The sequence below is a fragment of the Pipistrellus kuhlii genome, unplaced genomic scaffold, assembly GCF_014108245.1.
Source record: "Pipistrellus kuhlii isolate mPipKuh1 unplaced genomic scaffold, mPipKuh1.p scaffold_m20_p_21, whole genome shotgun sequence".
In the NCBI taxonomy this organism is placed as follows: Eukaryota; Metazoa; Chordata; class Mammalia; order Chiroptera; family Vespertilionidae; genus Pipistrellus; species Pipistrellus kuhlii.
The window spans coordinates 755,317-778,080 of record NW_023425520.1 but is presented as its reverse complement, the minus strand read 5'-3'; the positions used below and the strand labels follow the sequence as shown (position 1 = coordinate 778,080).

Sequence of the window (22,764 nt, the reverse complement as noted above, 5' to 3'; positions counted from 1 at the left end):
CTTCCTGAGCCCTGCCCTGGTTCCCAGCATTCTGGGAGGTGGCTGTGTCTTACCCCCAGAAGTGAGAGGCTTGCTCCGGCTTCACCACGTCAGCCAGGCCATGCTGATGCCACTTCATGGTGTTGTTGTGAGGACAGTCATGCCAGCACCCGAGGTGGAGGCGTGGTTGAGTCTCTCCAGTTCCCCTCCACCCGCTCACCCGTTCTTTCTATTTTCTGCCTCCGACACTCTGGGCACTTAGCCCTCCCCCCCCCATTATCTCTGGGGCACCCATTATCTTTGTCTGGGAAGACCTCTCCTGTATTACCAGGCCCTTGGTAATTATTGACACTTGACATCACCAGTATATTGGGTGCTCCCATGTGCTCTTACTTGGCACCCATGTGTGGATTTGACCTCCTGAGGCACCAACCCCAGCTCATAGTTTGTGCTGAGAAGGACCAAGCAGTTATTTTTCTCCATGGGAGTTCAGGAGTTGGCTCAGGGGCTTGCCAAAGCTCTAGAAAGCTGCAGAACCAGAACCAGCCTTCCCAGGGGGCTCAGTTCCTTGGAAAGTCAAATGTGTCAGTCTTGTCCTCACAAATTAAAGGTAAGCACATTTAAGGTGCCCCCAGAGCCTTTCTCTGTAGCACGGGGAGACCAAGGTAAGGATGAGGGGAGTTTGGTGGAGCTGTCAGATGTGAGTCAGGACTGAAGATACAGGTGGGAACCCATGCCTGCCCCTGGGTGTGCCTGCAGCCCTCACTGCTGTCAGGCTAGGCCCTCAGCCTCTGGTGTGGCGTTCTTAAGAATGTCCTCACTCCCGCCCTCCCCTCTTGCCTTGCTTATGCTGAAATGAAGGGGAAACATGAGAGACCCTCAAACCCCGAATGTGAAACAGAGCTGACAGAGCACACAGATACACCCGAGGTTTACCCTCAGAGAGGCCCTCAGACACGGCCGGATGCCACACTCCATTTTCTGGAGATGGGTCTGCGGTGCTTACACGGACCAGCCTGGAGCAACCGCTGTGTTTCTTACCCCCGGACGCTCTCGTTGCTCCAGGCCCTTCTTGAACTAGAGAGGCACTGTGATGGGCTATGGCTCCTCCATCAGCTTGGGTTGTTGGCAGCCGCCTGGAGGTAGCCCAGCCAGCATCTACAGGCAGAGCGTCCTCCCTGTGCCTGCTCTGATTTCTCCTGAACGGCCCCGTCTGCCTTGTGCTTCTGTGTTCACTGCCCAGGTAGTGCTCCCCAGTGATTGTGGGGGGCAGCAGGGCCCTGTCAACTTGGGGAAGGGGAAGGTCTTCAGGGATCCTGTGGGCTGCACCCTGCCTAGGCTGGTCAGCCTCCCATATGACCAGGTATCTGGTTAGCAGCACTGACAAATTGCGTTCCTCAAAGGAACTTCTCTCCCTTCTGTGGAAACATTTAAGGCATCTGTCTCCAGGGCCGGCTGGGCTTCAGAGAAACCCATAGGCTCCTCCTCCTGGTGGGAGTGTTGACCGGTTGGACATGCTTCTAGAGAGTATTTGAGCAAAATGTATCAAAAGCCATAGAAGGTGTTCAGCGCCTTTGACCCATTAATCCCACTTCTGGAAGTTGGTGAAAGAAAGAACAGTTGCCTGCATGGAAAAGCCTGCACATGGTGATGTCTGTTTATGCTACAGAGAAACTGGAAACACAGCTGCATCCAACAAAGGAGAAATATTTGAAATCAGTGTGGCCATTTGGTGGAATATTATTCAACTGTTAAAAATACTCCTTGTGGCCCTGGCTGGGGTAGTTTGGTTGGTTGGAGTGTTGACCCATACATTGAAAGGTTGCAGGTTCAATTCCCGGTCAGGGCACATACCTGGGTTGCAGGTTCGATCCCTGGTTGGCGTATGAACATGAGGCAGTCAATGTTTCTCCCTGTCCCTCTCTTCTCTCTCTCTCTCTCTTTAAAAAAAAATATATATATTTTATTGATTTTTCACAGAAAGGGAGAGAGAGGGTTAGAGAGTTAGAAACATCGATGAGAGAGAATCATGGATCAGCTGCCTCTTGCACACCCCCTACTGGGGATGTGCCCACAACCAAGGAACATGCCCTTGACCGGGATCGAACCTGGGATCTTTCAGTCTGCAGGCCGACACTCTATCCACTGAGCCAAACCGGTCCCGGCCCTCCCTTCTCTTTAAAAAATAAAATATATCCTCTGGTGAGGATTTTTTAAAAATCCTTACCAGATAATTTCAACATCTGAGTAATATTAGCATTGGCGCCAGATGATTGTCCTTTAAAAGACGTTCCTTGTAGAAATCACTGAGACATGAAGTCCTCTCAGAATCCAGCTATAGGGAGAAACAGCAGCACAGCTACACATGCATGTGTAGACGACCAGGGCGCCCTTCAACACTTCAAGCACCCTTAAGGCAGGTGTTTAAAACCCATCTTCAAAAACCATCTTAGAGACCAGCTCAGCTTTCATTGACGAATGGGAGCAGAGCTGGCTGGTGCATCAGAGGTAGGCTCAGTCTGGCCCCTAGAGGCGCTAGCACCCCCAGCCTCTGCCTCAGTAGCTGCAAATCCTAGAGGGGTGTCTTCCTCCATTCAGGCTGCTATTGCAGTCCCATGGACCTGGACGGCTCAAACAACAGACATTTACTTCTCACAGTTCTGGAGACTGGACTTGCAAGATCAAGGTGGTGGCAGATTGGGCAGCTGTGAAGGCCCCCGTGGTGATTCCTCTTCACACTGTGGCCTTAATGGCAGAAGGGCAAGGGGACCTCTTGTAAGGAGACTAATCCCAGTCATGAGGGCTCTGTTCTCATGACTTAAACACCTCCCAACGGCCTCGCCTCCAAATACTACCACATTCCATAACATGAATTTTCAGTCCATAGCAGAGGTAGGCTGATGCTGGGGTTTATAAAAGGTAGCCCCCTTTCTAGAGTCAGTCTGGCCCCCAGCAGCTGTGAGAAGTGTATCTGGACTTAGGGCCGAGGAGCTGGGGGAGTGGTGGCGCCCTCTTCCCATCCAGGACTGTCTGTCTGCATGCTCCCTTCCCTCCGCGCTGCCCACGAAGTGACGCTGGCTCTGTGTTGCAGGTGGCCAACATGAATACCAAGGATGGCACTTGCACACTGAAGGACTGTATGTACAAGGATGTGCAAAAGGACTGGCCTGGCTACTCAGAGGGGGACCAGCAGCTGCTAAAGCGCGTGCTTGTCAGGTAAGGCCACCTCTCCTGGGCCTCAGTAGATCTCAGGGTGCTGGGTGCCCTTGTCTAGTTCCAGAGGCTTCAGGGCTGAGAGCGGGGGAGAAAGGCCCGTGGGAACTCTGGCCATCTTCTCATGCCTGGACAGCCCACCATGGCCTCCTGCTGGGGGAAGGCCAGCTGCGCAGTGTGGGCCTGAGTGCATACATCACTCTCTAAGGGCTTCTGCTTAAGCTGTGCCTTCTTAGAACCATTTAAGAATGTGAAACAGACAAAACAAAGCTCCCCGCAGACATGACTAAGCAGGTTAAATGCACCCTCTAGGGTTAAGGACCAGAGGTCAGGAGGGGCCTGGTCAGCCAGCGATTGATTCCTTCTCTGCTGGCCAGCTGAACAATAATTAGTTCTTAAGTGATTTCTCAGGACCTGGAGTTCTTTATGAAGTTGTTGTGTGTGTGTTTTTTTTCTTCCTCCTCTTCTAAGTTCAGCTCTTTAAAGCAGTAATTGCATCTGGAAAACAAAGCTGAGTTGGGGTCACTAGGTGAACCCCAAGTTCCTCCTGAGCCCTGCAGGGCACTCACCCCCAGTCCAGGGTTTCCGGTGCTGGGGAGCCGGAGAGCCTCTGTAGGAGCGCACGCCCATGTCCCCTCCCTGGCGATGTGTCCCAGCTAAACACGTTAGGTTGCCACTGTCCCCTCCGGCAGGTGTTTCCATTCATCACCTAATTTTTGGTAAAAAAAAAAAAAAAAAAAAGGTCCAGTGTTGAAATGGCTGATTATGCCTACCCAGGTACTTTGAGGTGGCAGCCTACCCAGGTACTTTGAGGTGGCAAGGGGCACTTGAGGGGCACAGCAAGGCTTCTATCCTTTTATTTTTATTTATTTATTTATTTATTTTAAAATATATTGATTTTCCACAGAGAGAAAGAAAGAGGGACAGAGAGCTAGAAACATCAATGAGAGAGAAACATTGATCAGCCGCCTTCTGCACACCCCCCACTGGGGATGTGCCCGCAACCAAGGCACATGCCCTTGACCGGAATCGAACCTGGGACCTTTCAGTCCACAGATCGATGCTCTGCCCACTGAGCCAAACTGGTTTCGGCCTATCTGTCCCTTTAGAGCCTCTCACCAGGTGCCTAAGTTCCTAGACCTCAGGGCCTTGTTCTCACTGAATTTCCAGGAAGGGGCATGGCTGAGAGTGAGAAGCCCATATGCATGTTTGCATACAAGTGTGTGTGCACTTGTGTGTGTATGGTCAGTAGGAAACGGCACTCGGAGGCTCCCCATCCAGCCCTGTGCACACATCCACATGGGCAGCCTTGCAGGTGATCTGGAGCAGGGGGGCAACGTGGCCCCCATGGTCTGAAAACTTACCTTGTCCTTCCTGTTCTTGTGTGATTGGGAAAAGGTCTCACTATCCTTCCTCCTGCTTCCTCTAGTTCTGCCACTGGGGCACTCTGCTCCCAGACTCTTCCCATCGTCTTCCCTGTTATCTTTTCTCTCTTTTTTCTTTAGGTAGTTTCTTTGGCTTCTCCCCACCTGTCCTTTTGGCCGCCATTTCTAGTTCCCAAGAGTCCTTCTTATTCTCTTTTTATAGCATCATGTTCTTTTATTTATATTTAAAGTAAATATGTTCTTATTGATTTCAGAGAAAGGAAAAAAAGAGGAAGAGAGAGAAACATCGATTGGCTGTCTCTTTGCATGGCCTCTAATGGGATTGAGCCCACAACGTGGGCATGTGCCCTGACCCGGAATTGAACAGGCAACATCCTGGTGCATGGGACGATGCTCAACCAATTGAGCCCCACCAGCTGGGTGTATCAAATGTTCTTGTCCATGGGAGTGATACCGTTTTAAATTTACTCTTAAGGAAATTTTTAAAAAATAGCTTTATTAAGATATAGTTCACTTAACAAGCTGGTTTGGCTCAGTGGAAAGAGTGTCAGCCTGGGGACTGAAGGGTCCCCCATTTGATTCCGGTCAAAGGCATGTACCTTGATTGCAAGCTGGTTGGGGCGTGTGCAAAGGCAACCAATTGATATGTCTCTCTCACATCTATGTTTCTCTCTCCCTTCCATTCTCTCTAAAAATCAGTGGAAAATATCCTTGGGTGAGGATTAACAAAACAAAAAAAGTATACAACTTATTGGTATTTAGTGCATTCACAGTGTTGTGCAGCCATGACCTCTAATTCCAGAACATTTCTATCACCTCAAAGAAGACTCCTCGTTAGTGTTACTCCCTCATTGCCCTCCCCTAACTCCTGGCCATTCATTTTCTCTTTCTATGGATTCGCTTGTTCTGGACATTTCATATAAATGGGATCCTACACCATGTGGCCTTTTGTGTCTGGCTTCTTTACTCATAATGCTTTTAAGGTTTATCCAGGTTGTAGCATAAGTCAGTTCTTCATTCCTTTTTATAGCAAATAATCTGTTAGATGGATGGGCCACATTTTATTTATTCATCTTTTCTTTTTTTAAATATATTTTATTGATTTTTTTACAGAGAGGAAGAGAGAGGGATAGAGAGTTAGAAACATCGATGAGAGAGAAACATTGACCAGCTGCCTCTTGCACACCCCCTAGTAGGGATGTGCCCGCAACCAAGGTACATGCCGTTGACCAGAATCGAACCTGGGACCTTTCAGTGGATAGGCATACGCTCTATGCACTGAGCCAAACCCGTTTCAGCTATTCATCTTTTCAATGGATACCTGGGTTGTCCCTACCTCTTGGTGTAATTGTGCTGCCATGAACATTTGTGTCCAAGAATTTTGTAGTCATGGATTTTCAGTTCTCTTTAAACATATGCCAAGGAGTGAAGTGCTGAGCCACATGGTAATTCTATGATTAACTTTTTGAAAAACCACTGTGCTTACCATTTTACATTCCCACCAGCAGGTGCAGAAGTCAGTTTTCTACATCCTCTCCAGCACTTACTTCCTGATGTTGTTTTAGTCTAACTGTCCCAGTGGGTGTGAAGTGTATCTCACTGTGAGTTTGATTTGCATTTCCCTGGTGAAGAACAATGCTGAGCACCTTCTGTGTGCTTGTTGTCATTTGCATATCTTCTTTGGAGAGATGTGTTACAAGTCCTTTGTCTTTCTGAAGATACTAAGACTGGTGTTTTTTTGTTGTTGTTGTTGAGTTAAAGTTTTCATCCCCTTACAGTCCTTCCTTTCAAATGAATTTTTCTGTCTATTGTGGAGCCTAGAAGCCCCACCCTCCTCAGAACTTTCCTCTGGGCGCTCTGACTCATTTGGAAGGCTTCTCTGTTTCCACCTTTCCCAGGGCCACATGCCTGTCCCTCCTGTCATGCAGGTGTGGCCCCAGCAGCCTCCAGGCTCCTCCTGGCCCTGCTGTGGGCTCTGCAGGGCTGCGCAGGAACAGCCTGGTGGGAGCTCCTCTGAGGTCCCTGAGGCTGCAGCCCTCAGGCCTCAGGATTCTGTGGCCTGGGACTGGTTTTCTTGGAGCCCATATTTCTGCGTTAGTGTTAAATATTGTTGCTCTCTTGTTCCCTTTCCTCTCCATGCCTTTTTAGTGGGGAACTTGAAAGAGAGTGAAAGAAATGCCGGTCCTTGGTTTTCAATCTTTAACCAGAGCTCTGGTGGCTTCCCTGAGGCTGGACAGCAAGCCTGCCCCTCCTTAACCACAGGGACCGTGTTGCCTAGCGAGTGCCTGCATGTTTTGGGCACCTTTCCTGTGGCTCTCCTTGGACCTCATGCAGGGGGTAGGGTAGCGCAGTGGTTTGGAGTGTGGCCATTGGTCAGGGAGTCAGGCTTGCGTGTCACTGGTTGAAGCAGCGCAGACATGGACCTCAGTCCCTGCTGGGCCGGGGGAGAGCCCTCAGCACCACACACAGCACCAGGGTCGCACCAAGCTTCGGGGTGTCTGTCCCTTCCTCTGTCCTGGCTGCACTGTTTGCTCAGGTCCAGGTGGACCAGTAGCCACCCCTGTCGTCCACAAGGAGGTGCTGTGGCCTGTGCTCTCAGGAAGGAGGTGCTGGACCCAGGAGGCCTTCCTATCACAGACCAGGGCGCCGCCTTCTCTTCCGTTCTCTAGGTTTCTGCAGTCAGCCTCATTGTTAGGGTAAACATTGAGTGGCCAGCACCCCGGAACCCCAGCTTCCATGGGTAAACAGCACAGACCTGGAGTGTTTGGTCAATTTCCTATGGTTCCCTGGCAGCAGGAGTCCAGATGAGTGGGTGATTAGTTGATCTTTCTCTGGGCACAGGACACCAGGTGGGCAGTCCTCTGGGCAGTGAGGCCACAGCTGACAGGCAGCTATGGGTAAAACTAGGACAGGCTGCACTCCGGCAGCTCTGCCCACCAGGCCCCGACATACCTGTTATGCTCACCCTCCTCTGGTTCAGGGCAGCAGCCCCTCCCCATATCACTCGGCCAAGGTGGAAGTGTGGTGTCAGTGAGAGACCGGTGGGCCTGGGTGTGCCTCGGGTACTGCCACCAGCCACCACCCAGCCCGATTCTCCTTCGCAGAAAGCTGTGCCAGCCACAGAGTGCAGGTGGCCTCCCTGGAGAACCTGCTGCCGCCAGCCCTCCGAGAGAGCACGGGAGCTCAGCCTCACCCCCCCAGGTAGGAGCGGTGGGCGTGGGCGTGACAACATGGCGCTGCTGGTGCTGTGGAGGAGGAGAGTGGTCTCGGCCAGAGCCGGTGGCCTGGCCCAGTCCTGGTGTTTGGGAGCCTGTTGAGCTCTTGGCTCAAAGCCTGGGACATTTCTTCAACCAATGAGCAGCGGGCTGCCTGGCTTCCCTGGGCAGGGGGCCTGGCGCAGGACCGGGGTGTGCCTTCCTTGGACACCTCCCAGCAGTGGCCGCGGGAGGACAGCACTGGACTGCTCTGAGCCTCGTGTCCTCTGGCCTGTCATGAGTAAAGTCCTGTGTGCTGGCTGCGGGACGGAATGGCACCTAGCGGGCCTGTGAGCAGCGGCTGCTGCATTTTAGGCAGTAGCCAGGAAGGGCGGCAGGGCTGGATGGGGCCAGCACTCGCCTGGCTCTGACTGGGGTTCTTTGGCTGTGCCCCTTTCATCACTGCTTAAGCTTTTTGGTAAAAATTATCCCCACCTTTGTGCTCTGACTTGGGAGTCCCACATTCGGGCCCCTTTCCTCCCCTCCACCTCTCCCTCCTCTTCACCCGCCTCTTCTTCCCTCTCTCCCTCATTTCCTCCTCCTCCTCTGACCTGGAGCACCCGACACACATGGAAAAGCCAGGACCATGCACACCCCAGCTGTGAGGCCTCATTTCACTCACTTCTCCCCCCTGCCCTGGGCCGCCATCTGCAGTCTTTCTCTCTTTAGCTGTTTCCCTGGATCAGGGCCACCTGGTCAAGTGCTGGTTCCCCTTCTACGCTCTGTTCTTGCCTCTCACATTCCTCAGTCTAATCATCTGTGAAATGGGCTGCCGTGAGATCGAAGTAGTCAGGGGTTTGGGGTGATGGGTCTCAGCCACTGGGGCTGCCCTGTGTCCCTCAGATTTGGTTTGTCATCTGGGGAAGATGCTGAACACAGCGACATTTTAGTCCAGTCTCTGCAGGTGGTTGGGCCAGTACTCTGATGACCCAGCTGCCCTTCCTTCCTCTGCGCGTGTCCTTGGGATGGGCACCAGAGGCCTAACTGGTGTGTGGGCGCCCCTGTGTGGCTGGAGTAGGCCAGGTGGGCACTGCTGCTCACTTGACTCAGGTTGGCCTGTGGCTGCCAAGTCCCAGGGATGCCAGCCACTTCAGACACAGCTCCCCTCTAACATGATCTCTCTTTCTTCCCAGAAGCGTCCTCAGCCTCCTGACTTCATTGACCCCCTGGCCAACAAGAAACCAAGGATATCGCACTTCACCCAGAGAGCTCAGCCTGCCGCCAACGGGAAGCTGAACGCGCCCCATGGCCGGGAGGCCCTACCGCCCACCCTCGGCCCACTGGCGGGCACAGATGCCCACCTCCCCCCACGGCTGGATCCTCCGAGGGCACACGACCCTCTGGCTGATGTCAGCAATGACCTGGGCCACAGCGGCCGGGATTGTGATCACGGGGAAACGGCCACCCCAGCCCCTGCGCCCTGCCTTAGCCTTCCCCTGCTGAAGGACTGTGCCCAGCCCAGCAGGCCCCACGGTGGCTTGTCTCGCGGCAAGTCTAAGAAGAAGTCTAAGAAGCACAAGGACAAGGACAGGGCAGCTGGGGACAGGCATCGAGCCCGGCCGCCAGAACTCGTGTCTGGCTCCCTGGGAGCCCCGCCAGGCAACCTGGGTAGGTGCTGAGGAGCAGGGCCTGGGCAGGGGCGCTGCAGGAGGTTACTGCCAGGAGCCTGAGCACCAGCTCCACATAAAGCCAAGGGTGCCACAATGCCCGCGCACCCCATGCTAGCTCACTCCGCACATGCAGCCCCTTTGCACCCCGTGTTCGCACACCGGGCATCAGTGAACGACTCAGAGGTCTTGGCCCAGAGCCTTCTGCAATCCTGTATGTCCCAGGCCAGCACTGGGGCTAAAGAGACAGGCCTGACCAAGCTGAGGCTCACGGGAGGGGCAGGGCACGGGCAGAGGAACAAGTTCCAGGCACAGACACTGAGCGGGGGCAGGGAAAGCCAGGGAATGGCCTGGCAGGAGGAGGGCAGCACCTGGGCTGCCACGGGCCTCGTGCAGCCTGGCCATCCTGTGCGGAGAGGGTTCGGGAGGCTCACAGGCCAGTGGGCAGCAGGAGCCAGATGGTCACTCAGCAGCTGGCTGTTGAGCAATCCGGGTCTCAGCAGCAGGGTGAGGGATGGTACGAGGCCTGTCTGGGCTACGTACTGAGCAAGAAAACCTGTGGGGCCGAGGGACACGGGGAGGCATGTGGACAGGCCAGGCTGGCTGCAGAGCCTGGGCGCCCTGAGTTCACAGCCCAGGCACCTGAGCTGAGCACCCTGTGTGGCTGTGAACTGATCAGTATGTATCAAAGCAATCACAGTGTGCCACCCGACACTTCCCCCCCACCCCCCCATACACATGCAGTAGTCCCAGGCTTGCACCTGGTGTGGCCCTGGGTTCATTTCCCAGGAAGGGTCCGAATAGGGGCATTCCTGGTAGCAAAGCCGTTTTGCCTTCAGGTTTTTAAGGAGTTATTTGACTGCCCTCCAGAAATGCTGTTACAGACCCTCCCTGTGGCTGGGGGCGGGGAGGGGGCCTAGCAGACCCAGGGTCAGACCTCTGGGTTCTTAGCCCTGCTGTGCCACCGGGCTTCCCAACATCTGGGGAGACAGACTGGAGAAGGTGGCCTGACTTCCTGGGCCGGGGAGACAGGTCCCAGCTGCCTGGTCCAATGGCACGTCCTCCCCATGGGAGAAGCCAGACCCTGGTGCCTCTGGCAGGGCCCTGGGAAGGAGGAAGAAGGGGGCCAGGAAGTTGTAGCCCAGGTTGGCCCCACACACCTGGGGCTCAGATCTTGCCTGTTGTGAGTCGGCCAGGCAGCTCATACCCAGTCCCCAGGCTGAGGAAGAAAGGAAGGCTTAGAATCCGGCAAACCGGGAAGAGGAAAGGGATGGCTGAGCACCAGAAGCTGTGTCTGGCATTGGTGATCATCTAGCAGGTTAACCAAATGATAACAATTGTGGGTGTGCTCAGACCCTCTTCGCCCCGCGCTGCTCTGGGCATGGGATGTGCTGTGCTTGTGCAGGCAGACATACTTCCCCTAACAGTGCGAGGCTCCCTGGCTCCAGGCCCCTCAAACTCCGAAGAAGAACCCAGGCCAGCACCTGGGGAAGCTTTCTGCATTGATTTAACCACTGACCCCTAGCCTAACCCTGTTGTCCCAGCCCCATCTAATGATTACCTCTGACCCCGAGAGGCGCCTGCCCCCGCCTGTCCGGCAGGTGACACTGTTCCCCCAGCCCCAGCCTGTGGCCCCCATTCATCCCACAGCTGCTCTCTGGCACCTTCAGCATCACCCTGTGCTAAGACCACTCCTGGGACCCGTGCCCCCCCCCCGAACAGCATCAGGCCGTGGGCCACTCCTGAAGCCACAGTCTGCTGGGAAAGCCAGTCTGCTGGGCGGGCGGCTTGGCTTCCTCTAGGGCCTGAGTGTGAACTCATGGACACATCCCCTGACCCTGTCCTGGGAGGCAAGGAGGAGCTGGTGGAGTGATGGGGGTTAAGAAAGGGGACAGGTGGAGGTGGGGGTTGAGGAGCAGCTATGGGGTTTGTTGTCAGTGAAACAGGCTCCATGGCAGGAATCACCTCAGCTGTCACCAGGGAGGCCCAGTACTCCAGCAGGAGTCGGAGCCTCAATGCAAAACATCCCTAGAGGCCTGCCTTGTGCTGGGCATGGGTCCTGGGAATGTGGACTAAACCCTCACATATATGTCCATCAGGCTTCAGTCCAGGCGAACACAGCCTCATTATATACAATAAAAATCACCCCCCCAGCCAGGAGTTAGACCAGGGGGCAGCCCCCCTCCCCACGGGCCTGGCCCAATAGGCCCTGATTGGGGCAGACCAGCCAAACCCACCCGCGCACAAATTCATGTACTGGGCCTCTGGTTAAAAACTCACAGGTCCAGGTGGGGATGTACTGCAAGGTGGCCTAGTGCCCAGATGCCTACCATCTAAGTTAGGGGTGTCGAACTCAATCAGAGAAGGGGCCAAAATCTAAAATCCAGCCTAAATTGCGGACCGAATGGTTTACTGAACAGTCATAAACTGTCATTGTGATGGAAACGCAGCGGAGTGCAGTGATGACAGCGCGGTGCAGGCCACATTGCAAGGCCTAGCGGGACGGATTTGGCCCGCGGGCCTTGTGTTTGACACATGTGATCTAAATGTTAAACCAAGAGAGGGCTTGGCAAACTGCTCTCCTCTCACAAAGTGATAAAACCTCTTCATCTCAAAAAGATAGGAGTAGACAGACTCCATTGTAGCTTGAGTTGACTATGGCCCAGGCAGGCCTTGGTCCCTTGACCTCAGTCCCCACCACAGGGACGAGCTGGGGTGCTCCCCTTCGTGACTGGCCCGGCCCTGTCCTGGGGCTGCCCTTTCGGGTCCCAAAGTCTGCCGTCTAGAAGGAGGAATGGGAGCATCCTGTGGAGCTCAGCAGAGAGGTGTGCAGGCAGGTTCAAGGTTCCCCCGGGCGCCGTCTGACTTCCTCCTTTATGGCTGGAGACTAAACACCTCAGGGACTTGGTTGCTCTGCACCCCCACAGCTGTGGTTGAGAACATGCACGCCCACATAATGGCAGGGCAGAGGTTCTGGGTCCAGCAGCGTCCTGCAGTCTCACTGCCTCTCTGCCGTCCCTTCCAGGTCATTCAGGCAATGAAGCCTGAACCTTTTGCAGATCTTGTTTGCTCTTTGTAGGTTTAAATGGGACCTGCAACAGCTCAAGTGTCCCCACGTCCACTTCAGAGACACCAGACTACTTGCTGTGAGTACTTCCTTCCGCCTGGCTGCTCTTCTCCCAGGAGTTTCACCCCTGCCTCTCCCCTTCACCCCCTACCCTCTCCTGCACTGCAGCTAAGCAGTGGCAGGACTAAGTCCAAGTCCCTGGGTGCCAGTTCCATCCCCTCAGCTTGTTCTAGGCCAGGCTCTTCCTGGCTGCGGCTGGCTATGCAGCCACAGGTACTCCAGCCTCTCTACAGCAGCCCCTGAGCCCCGCCATTCTCTCCCTTTTCCAGAAAATATGCCACTATCTCCTCCTCAGAGCAGCGCCAGAGCTACAAGAATGACTTCAACGCGGAGTACAGTGAGTACCGAGACCTGCACGCCCGCATCGAGCAGATCACACGGCGGTTCACGCAGCTGGACGCCCAGCTCCGGCAGCTCTCCCAGGGCTCCGAGGAGTACGAGGTAGAGCTCCCCGCGGCGCCCCCCCGGGGAGATGGGTCTGTTCCTCACGGTCCAGCTGAGCCCACGGCCTCCAAACCTGTCTGCTGCCCTTGGTGAGGAGGGCCTGAGCCAGCATTTTGATCCCTCGTGGACTGGCAGGTGGCCGTCCCTTGCTGGTCACTTGGTTCAGGCCTGGGTCTGGGCTCTGCCATGGGAGACGGAAGGCTCTCAGCCTCGTTGGCCTCCTCTGCAATGAGGACATTGGCATCAACTCTGCAGGTGGAACGTGAGCCCCGGAGGCAGGGATGCTTCTTAGAGCGACCAGAAGGCCAAGGCAGGGACACTGGGTTGCGGCACCTGTGTCCTGCCTGTGAGAGTGCCTGGATCCTCTGCAGCCCACTACCCACATTAGGGACACCCCGGCCAGGAGGGGAAAGGCCAGGCCACTGCACCACGTGGCCCCGCTGTGCACCGGCAGAGCCGCAGTGGGAAGTGGGAGGGGAGGTGTGTCCCTGTGGCTTCCACCTGTGCTTATGGCAGGCCTGGCACGTGATCTCCCTTAGCCTCCAGTGGGAGCGCCTGCAGTGGAGGGTCTTGGTCTCCAGCCCTAGAACACCAGCCTCCCTTTTGAGCCACCTTTTAGCGCTGGTCACCTGACTACAGGGCCAACCCTAATTAATCGGGGGTCAGGGTCTGTCTCCACCGGCCAGGCCTCTTTGGTTCCAGAGGAGGAGGAGAGACGGGGACCCTGCGGGTCTGGGACAGATGAGGCCTCAGGATAGCAATCCTCCTTCCTTCTTGCTCCTGTGTGGACATGCCCCCGCATCTCCCTGCACCCCAGGTTGTCAGGGGCCTCTGTGCTTAGCCTTGAACAGTGGACAGGCCAGCTGGGGTGCAAGGAAAGGAGGGAATCTGCCTGATCTTTGGCCCCTCCCCTGTGCTGCCTTGTCCCTGAGCCTGGCCCGCTGCACCTTGCCCCCTGGACCAGCTTCCTTCCCGCAGCCTCTCCTCCTCTGAGCTTAGGTCAGTCCTCAGGGCCGCTGGAGACTATTGTCCCCAGGCCAGCAGTGACTGCAGGTCGTGGGTTATCAGGGAGGCACCTCACCCCCTCACTGGGCGCTTCCTGCAGGTGAGGTCATTGTTTTCTTTCTTTTGTTTTCCTGTAGACTACTCGCGGGCAGATTTTGCAGGAGTATCGCAAAATCAAAAAGGTAAATGTCCACCCCACTGTGGGGAGGGGGTGGGCAGCAGCCTGTCTCCGGGTACCGCCCTCCAGCTTTTCCCCTGCTTGGTGAACAGCCCCTAACGTCAGGGAGAGGAGGAGAGTTCAAGCTTCAGCTGCTAATTTGGCAAGGGCGCCCGCCTCACGGGCTCGGGGCCTGGGGTCCCTGAAGATACGTGAGGTAGCTCCTCGCCCATGCCGGCCAGGGTGATATAGCTCTTGTTTCTGAAGGCCACTGGCTGTGGGTTCGCCATGCCTGTGTCTGCATGCCAGCTGGTTCCCTGCCAGCCAGGCCTTAGCTCAGCCAGGCTTCTGCTGATCTTGCCTCAGACCCGCATCCTGGCCACGGTCCCATTTCCCAGGGTAGGGCCTGGGGCTTGGGAGGGAAGCCAGCCGAGGGCTCTGGCCCAAGGTGGAGCAGGGGTCCCTGTTCCACCTGCTACAGGGCACTGGCCTGGAAGCAGGAGCCATGGAAGCCTGAGGTGGCAGGTAGCTAGCATCTTCACACAGGACAGCTCCCATTACAGCCATGCTCCCCATGACAGTGGCTGCAGGATTGGCTTACACTGCTGCTCTCTTGCAGACCAATACCAACTACAGCCAGGAGAAGCACCGTTGTGAGTACCTGCACAGCAAGCTGGCCCACATCAAGAGGCTCATTGCCGAGTATGACCAGCGGCAGCTACAGCCTTGGCCCTAGCCCCAGCCACAGGGCAGGAGCGCCCTCCCTGGATTGACCTTCTGGATGGCGAGGAAGCTGGGGCTTTGGGGGCGGGGAGAGCTAAAAAAGGGGAAATTTTTTATTTAACAAAATAAACACGAGGAAGACACATTTATCTGAGCCAGCAACGCCGGCTTTCGGGGAGGCTCTGCGGACCTGGCATCCACAGGGCCCAGATCCAGGTGGGGTGTCCCTTTCCCTGAGCCCCGTACCTCCAGAATAGCCCCAACCAGGACGAGCTCCCGGGAAGCCCACCTCTTCGCTGACTGCAGCCCACGGGCTTCAGCTTCCTCTCACCAGAAGACTGGCTGGCTTGCCTGCCTTTTCTAGTTTTATACAAAGACAGCCACTTTTAGCTACTGCTCATGAGACTTGAGTCTATTTTTGTATGAAAGAGAAAGCATCTTTTTTTCTAAACCTGTGCCTCCCCTCCTTGGACGCCCAGAGTCCAGGCGCTGCCTGAGTCCTTTCTGCAGTATTACAGATGCCATGGGGAAGTCGGGCAGGGGGTCGGCCTTGGTCCCCTCTTCCATGCTGGGCTCTGGCCGAGTGCCTGGCGGGGCCCTCTAGGTCCAAGCAAGGGTGGGCTCTCTCTAAGGGGTGTGCAGGCAGGTCAACCCCAGGCCTGTTTTGAGAACTCCAGCTGGCCCCCAGAGCATATGGGGGAGCCCCTGCCCTGCCCCCTATTTCAGGGCCTCAGCTGTTGGGGCTCTGGGGTTCTCTGTGCTACAAGCTCATTATGCAGCTACAGTGCTGGACTTTATTCCATGTTCTCAATTTCCCCTTTGCTGCTGCTTTTTATGTTGTACTGTTGAGACCCCACTCCATTCCTCAGTCCCCTTATGGGTCCTGGGGTCGTCTTAGCAGAGCCATCACGGGGTATGCACTCAGGGAGGGGCTGGGGTTGGTGAGGTCAGGGGGCCTCCGAGAGTGAGCACAGGCTGTATGGATACCCCAATTGCTGCTTAGTCACTGTGCCTAGGATAGTGTCCTCCAGAGCATCGGGAGCCGTGTGTACGTGGTGCCCCGGGCACCAGGGCGTGGAGGGGTCTGAGGTTTGTACATAAGACTGAGAGCCACCTTCAGTGGGGTGCCCCCCACCCCCCCAGGTCACTCACAGCTGTGTGTGGGCCGCGGGGTGTCTCCTGATGGTTCCCAAAGAGCAGGTTCCTGGGAAACCTGCACGCCCAACAGTCTCTTCCACGGCCCTGGGTCAGCACCGAGGAATCTCATCCTTCATGTTTTCCTAGCTGTTACGTCGTTTTTCATTTGGGACACAGAGGGCGAAGGGCTGAGCAGACCCGGGACCCAAGCTGTGCGGACAGCTGTGTTTGTGGACAGGCGGCCTGGCGACAAGGGATGTTTGAGGAGGCCCAGCCCTCTGCCCTGGGAACCTGGTCAGCAGACTCTCAATTGAATTTTATTTTCGTTGTTGTTTTTCTTCCTTTTCAGGAATTATGAAGCTAAGAAAAGTTTTGTGCTTTGGGGGTTGATGGACAAAAGTTCTAGCTGATTAAATATGGTCTTAACTTATTGATAGTTTTTTTTTTTTTTCTTTTTAATGTTGTACTGTGGAGGAAAACTATTTTGAGCCATGGAGTTGGTGTTTACAAGAACTTTTCACTTTTGCCAAAATGTTACAAATGAGAAGCACCCACGTCTTCAGTTTCCTAATATTTTCTTAAAGATCTAGTGTCCTTTTTGTACACTAAACAGGTGAATGCTGATTTTTCAACCTACAATAAATTTCACTGAACTGAATCTAGCAGCCCAGGCTGCATGGGTGTGTTGGTGTGTCTGTCACAGCCAGGTGGCCCTGGGCCTGTGTGGAGCCGGGCTGGGATCAGACAATGGTGAGGGGGCAGAGAAGGCATTCTAGACAGCCTGCCTGAACCGCTGGCAGCGGGTGAGCCTGGTGAAGCCAGCAGGTGGAGCCTGGCCTCTGGGTGCCAGGGCAGGAGGCTAAGACCGCCTGGTCACAGGTAAGAGGAACCAGGGAGGCAGGGCCGTGGCAGCCACAGCAGGTGTGAGTGGGTGGGCTGTGCCAAGCAGGGAGTCCCCCAGGCTCCAGCAGCACCATGTGGGGTAAGGAGAGCACCCTTATTTGGGTAAGCAACTTGCAAGTGGTGAAAACAGTGGTGAGTAACTTTATTGTTAGTTCCTCCTAGGGCTGGCACTCTGGGGTCTCCCTTATGCCGCCACTGAGCACAGGGAAGCTAAGGTCCATTGGAGGCCCACAGGCCCAGGACAGCAGTGGGATTTCGTCCCTGACCCATGTTCCAGGTGAGCCAAAGACGGAGATCCTGGGCTCCAAGGATGGTGGGGTTGGCGGAGGTGGGGGTGTGTTTATTTTGGGAGGGAAAAACAGATAAAGAGTGAGACCAGGATTAATGTCCAGGGGTCAGGGATGTAAGCCTCAGCTGGCCAGCGACCTTGGCCTGCGTTCTGAGGAGGCTCAGGAATCGGGGGTGTGGAGGCGAGGTCAGGTGGGCCTGGCAGGGCAGAGTATGTACCCTGCTCCCCACTGGCCTGGCTGCCACATTCTTCCAGGGGTTAACATGGCCATCCCTGTCTCCACACCCCAAGGCCCAGGCTGACACCTGCCTCTGCCAGCCTTGCCCATAGCACCCCACATCGCCTGGCGCCACCCTGGCCATCACCTCTTTAGTGTGCTGCAGCTACAGGCAGTTGGTTCCCTGACCAGCCTTCCTAAATCAAGGACACCACGAGTCCAGTCCCCCACTCCCCACGGCCCAAAGTCTCCCCCCACGCCTGCAGACCACCATGGCTGAGGGGCTTGATGCTCCCCACCCCCTCCTGCCACGCACTAGATAACATTCCTGATTGTCGTCTCACCAGCACCCAGACCCCACAGCCCCTCCTGGGCACAGGCCCCTTGGGCGCTGGCATGCAGCAGTGATCAAGAAAGCTCCACCTTGCCCTCAGGAGACGGTGGTCTCTGGCGGAGACTGGTCGGGTCTGGAACAGTCCCCAGTTGCTCACCACCTTGCCTCCAGGCAGCACTCGGCTGGTGCTGCATACCCAGCAGCCCTTGCAGTCACCTTCAGAGGGAGGGAGGAACAGTCCCAGTTGCTTCCTGCTAACCTCAGCACTGCCCCTCCATGAGCCCGCCGGCCGGCTCTGCCCCACCAGCCTCCTGGCACCTCCCACGCGCTGCCTAAGAATGCCCGCTTCCCCAGGGCTGCATTTTGGGGCATTTCTCTCTGCACAGTCCCATGACATGTCTGGCCTGGAGGTGCGAGCTCCCTCTGATCCTCCGATTCCAACTGAACGTCCAACAGTTAATTTCTGGGGCTGGCATCACACCCCACAGCTTAAGCTGCTCAGTCCCACAGACCGCCCCCGCCCCACTTTAGACACTAGCCACAAGTCCCCGGCCGCCCTTACTTCTGAACAACTGGCTGTAAATTGGGCTTTCAGACAGCCCCTGTAGGCTTGGTGACTTTCTGGAACGGCTCACAGTGTTCAGAAAACCAACAGCCAAGGGAGGAGATGCAAGGGCAAGGTCTGGAGACCAGCACGAGGCTCTATGCCCGCCTGGTGGGCCACCTTCCCAGCACCTCGTGTTTTCACCCGTGCTCCGTGGGTAAGGGGGTTTTATGGATGCTACATCACTGAGTAAGTCACTGGCTAATGATCAAACCCAAGCTTTGCCTAGGAACTGGGACAAAACCCAAACACTTATACCATAGTCTGTCCCCAGCCCTGAGGCCTGCCTGGGTCCCCACACCACCTTCCTTCCCTCCCCAGCTGCCTCTTCATCTGCTCCTGAATGCACTCCCCCAGGTTTTTGTCTGGGCAGCTCTTCATATCTCTTGATGTCTTCAGATCTGAAGACACTCCTCCCCCCCCAGTAGTCACCTCCTACAGGCAGCCCGCCCTGACCAGCCCTCCTCCAAGCTCCCTCCAGCTGGGGATGCTTCAGTCCAGTGGGTGCCAGCCTGTCAGGCCTCACAAACACCAGTGAGGTGGACCACTGGTTGGTGACTGCTGCTCTAGTCCGTTACCAACTCCCCACACTGGGGCCCTTTGAGAGCGAAGCCTGGGGCCGGGCTTAGAGCTTTGCCGCCTGTCCCCACAAGATCAGGCCCTGACCATGTTTCCTGCGAAAGTTCCCAGCTATCCACCTTCTGGGCCAGCTCCAGTGGTGGAAACTTTTCAGCCAGAGGAGGCTGCTTGTTTTGGAAAGTTCCTGGGGGAGCAACCCCCGCCTGCCCACCAGGTTCCCACGCTCCCTTATCACAGGGTGCTAGCAGGACGCGGTGGTGTGCAAGCCTAGCTCCTCCCCAGCTGGCTGGCTGGGTCCTTCCCATTCCCTTTTCTCCCTCACCCACCCAACAGCCACCCTCCGCAACCTGGCCCTGCCAAGGCCGCCTACCGCTGGGAACCGTGGTGTCCCAGGACTCGCCCCCACTCCCCACCCCCGCGAACCGTTAGAGGGCCCGGTGCTCGGCTGTTACTGAGGAAAGGAGGAAAGAAGGGGAAGCAGCCTGGGCTGCAAGAGTGTCTGGCTTTGAGGTATAGTCCTAGCTCAGTCTTCTGCCTCAGTTCCCCCTATAGTATCTTGAACCCAGGGACACCTACTCTCATAGACTCAGCAACCCTGTTTTGTAACTGGGGCCTGGTGCTCACTTGCAGCCTTAATGCCCTCTTTTGTGAAATGGAGGGAGCTAAGAGGCTGGGCTCCCTCACGGGCTGTGGTGAGAAGTGAATCCGTGCACCCCGTGCTGGGGCCGGGTGGGTCTACAGCCCATGTTAATGCCCGCCAGCGCCCGACGGGGCGGACGAATGATAGCCTCCTGGGCTCTGCGCTCTAGGGCCTCGAACCCGAGTCCAAGGCCACTGCCGGCCCTCCCCCACCCCCTCTCCCCAGCGCGGGAGGAGCGAGAGGCGGGGTGAGGGCGGGGCCGGGGCGCTTTTCTTCAGAGTTCCAGCGCCCTGAGCTCAGCGCCTGTCTGAACGGACTCTGCGCCGGTGAGTGGGGCTCTGGATGGGGTGCGGGTCCAGGGACTCAACTGCCTCTGCGCGCTGAGTGGGGCCCTGGTGGGGTGCGGGTCCGGTTAGGGCGTGGTGCCCGCACGCCAAGGCTGCGGTCCCCGCCAGGGCACACACAGGAATCAATGAGTGCGTAAGTGGAACAACAAATCGATGTCTCTCTCTCTCCCTCCCCCCCACCCGCTCTCTCAAATCAGTAATATGAAAACCAAAGCACACTCGGTTTGTTCTCGTGTCCCCCTGCCCCCAGCTCGCTGCGATGGAGGCTGCAGCGCAGTTTGTGGTCGAGAGCCCCGACGTGGTGTACAGCCCCGAGGCCATCGAGGCGCAGTACGAGTACCGGACGACCAGCGTCAGCCGCGAGGACGGCGTCCTCAAGGTGGGCCGGGGGCCGGGGGCCGGGGGCCGGGGGGCCCAGAGAGCCAGGAGCGGGTGGGACTGCCCAACGTCCGCGGCTCCGGGCTCACTGGACCCCCGCCCGCCCTCAGGTGCACCCCGCAGCCACGCGCTTCACCTTCCGCACCGCCCGCCAGGTGCCCCGGCTCGGGGTCATGCTGGTCGGCTGGGGCGGCAACAACGGCTCCACGCTCACCGCCGCCGTGCTGGCCAACCGGCTGCGCCTGTCCTGGCCCACCCGCACGGGCCGCAAGGTGGGGGTCGAACGGGGCGCTGCGGCACCGGGGCTCCGCCGGAGCCCGAGCAGGAGATTGGCTCCGAGAGGATGGGTCCACGGGGAGGGGCTTCCGCGGGGGCGGGGACTCAGGAGCGAAGCCTGAGGGGGTGACGGGCTCTGGGAAGGTACCTCCAGCGGGGGAGTAGCTTCCACTCCGGAGGCTCACACCACGCCCACCCATGTTCCCACCCCCACCCTCCGCCGCCCCCAGGAGGCCAACTACTACGGCTCGCTGACGCAGGCGGGCACCGTTAACCTGGGCCTGGATGCCAAAGGCAAAGAGGTGTTCGTGCCCTTCCACGCGCTGCTGCCCATGGTGTCGCCGGACGACCTGGTGTTCGACGGTGGGCGGGGCCCTGGGCCGGGGTTGGGGCGGGAAGCGGGGTGCAGAGGGGACCAGCTGTGGGACCTGGCTGACCCTGAGGGTCACCCCCAGGCTGGGACATCTCTTCACTGAACCTGGCGGAGGCCATGCGGCGCGCGCAGGTGCTGGACTGGGGGCTGCAGGAACAGCTGTGGCCGCACATGGAGACGCTGCGCCCCAGGCCCTCCGTCTACATCCCAGAGTTCATCGCCGCCAACCAGAGCGGGCGCGCGGACAACCTCATCCCCGGCACGCGCGCGCAGCAGGTGCAGCACTTGCTCCCGCTTCCGTTGGCCCCTCTCCCTGCCTCCTGTTTCCCATTGGCCCCTCGTTGCCCTCCTTTTGTCCCCGTGCCCCCATCCCGAGGGTCCCGGCCTCTGCACTCGGGGAGGTTAGTAGGCCGGGGCTCCACAGGGGATCTGTACAATCCCCTCCCCCCCAGTTGGAGCAGATCCGAAGGGACATCCGTGACTTCCGGTCCTCCGCGGGGCTGGACAAAGTCATTGTGCTGTGGACAGCAAACACGGAGCGCTTCTGCGAGCTGGTCCCGGGCCTCAATGACACCGCGGAAAACCTGCTGCGTACCATTCAGGTGGGTGCACCCAGAGCGGAGCGCGGTCAGGGCCGGCCCCAAGGACCCCTCCCCTGACCGTCTTCCCGCGCCCACAGCTAGGACTGGAGGTGTCGCCCTCCACGCTCTTCGCCGTGGCCAGCATCCTGGAGGGCTGCGCCTTCCTCAACGGGTCCCCACAGAACACGCTGGTGCCCGGGGCGCTCGAGCTCGCCTCCCAGCGCCGCGTGTTTGTGGGCGGAGACGACTTCAAGTCAGGCCAGACCAAGGTCAAGTCCGTGCTGGTTGACTTCCTCATCAGCTCTGGCCTCAAGGTGGGTAGGCCTGGGGGATAGCTGGTTCAGGGGGTGGGGGCTAATCCCGAGCTCTGGGCTCCGGGGTCGCTCTTCCATCGTGGGGTCTGCAGCGTCCTCACGGGCCTTTGTCTTCACAGCCCATGTCCATCGTGAGCTACAACCACCTGGGCAACAACGACGGGCAGAACCTGTCGGCGCCGTCGCAGTTCCGCTCCAAGGAGGTGTCCAAGAGCAGCGTGGTGGACGACATGGTGCAGAGCAACCCGGTGCTCTACGCGCCCGGCGAGGAGCCCGACCACTGCGTGTGTGGGGTGCAGGCGGGGGGGCGGGGGGCACCTGGTAGAGGAGGGCCGTCCGTGTGACCCCGTTCTGCCCCCCAGGTGGTTATCAAGTATGTGCCGTACGTGGGCGACAGCAAACGCGCGATGGACGAGTACACATCGGAGCTGATGCTGGGCGGCACCAACACGCTGGTGCTGCACAACACCTGTGAGGTGTGGAATGCGTGGGGACGGGAGTGGGACCTCCCCCCCACCCCGCCCCGCCTGCCTGCGCCACCCACCCCTGACCCACTGGCCCCGCAGGACTCGCTCCTGGCCGCGCCCATCATGCTGGACCTGGTGCTGCTGACGGAGCTGTGCCAGCGCGTGAGCTTCTGTACCGACTTGGACCTGGAGCCTCAGGGCTTCCACCCGGTGCTGTCCCTGCTCGGCTTCCTCTTCAAGGCACCGCTGGCTCCTACGGGCAGCCCTGTGGTCAACTCGCTCTTCCGACAGCGCAGCTGCATCGAGAACATCTTCAGGTGCGCCCCCCTGGGGTGCCCCCCTGGGGAGGGGGCCACCCTTGGTCTGATGCTCATTCAGGCAGGGCTGCTCACAGGGCTGCTAGGGGTCGGAGGCCCCGCTGAATCCCCTCC

General features: G+C 57.5%; 1 protein-coding gene across 7 annotated transcripts in view; it reads left to right on the top strand.

Moving 5' to 3' along the window:
- Positions 1–22,764, top strand: part of LOC118725799 (inositol-3-phosphate synthase 1) — a 71,119-nt gene that overhangs the window by 47,644 nt on the left and 711 nt on the right. For 2 of the 7 annotated variants that reach the window (XM_045585829.1, XM_036449857.2), the window contains 15 exons: positions 3,071–3,195; positions 7,682–7,778; positions 8,965–9,439; positions 12,518–12,584; positions 12,835–13,006; positions 14,152–14,196; positions 20,159–20,323; positions 20,433–20,594; positions 20,829–20,961; positions 21,054–21,247; positions 21,424–21,573; positions 21,651–21,866; positions 21,986–22,150; positions 22,229–22,342; positions 22,433–22,650. In XM_045585829.1, the coding sequence (XP_045441785.1) occupies positions 3,071–3,195; positions 7,682–7,778; positions 8,965–9,439; positions 12,518–12,584; positions 12,835–13,006; positions 14,152–14,196; positions 20,159–20,323; positions 20,433–20,594; positions 20,829–20,961; positions 21,054–21,247; positions 21,424–21,573; positions 21,651–21,866; positions 21,986–22,150; positions 22,229–22,342; positions 22,433–22,650 (2,498 nt within the window). Of the gene's footprint in view, positions 1–3,070; positions 3,196–7,681; positions 7,779–8,964; positions 9,440–12,517; positions 12,585–12,834; positions 13,007–14,151; positions 14,197–14,790; positions 17,212–18,111; positions 19,924–20,158; positions 20,324–20,432; positions 20,595–20,828; positions 20,962–21,053; positions 21,248–21,423; positions 21,574–21,650; positions 21,867–21,985; positions 22,151–22,228; positions 22,343–22,432; positions 22,651–22,764 lie in introns of those variants that run through there. The other 5 variants (XM_036449858.2, XM_045585830.1, XM_045585832.1 and 2 more) reach the window with 5 other exon arrangements.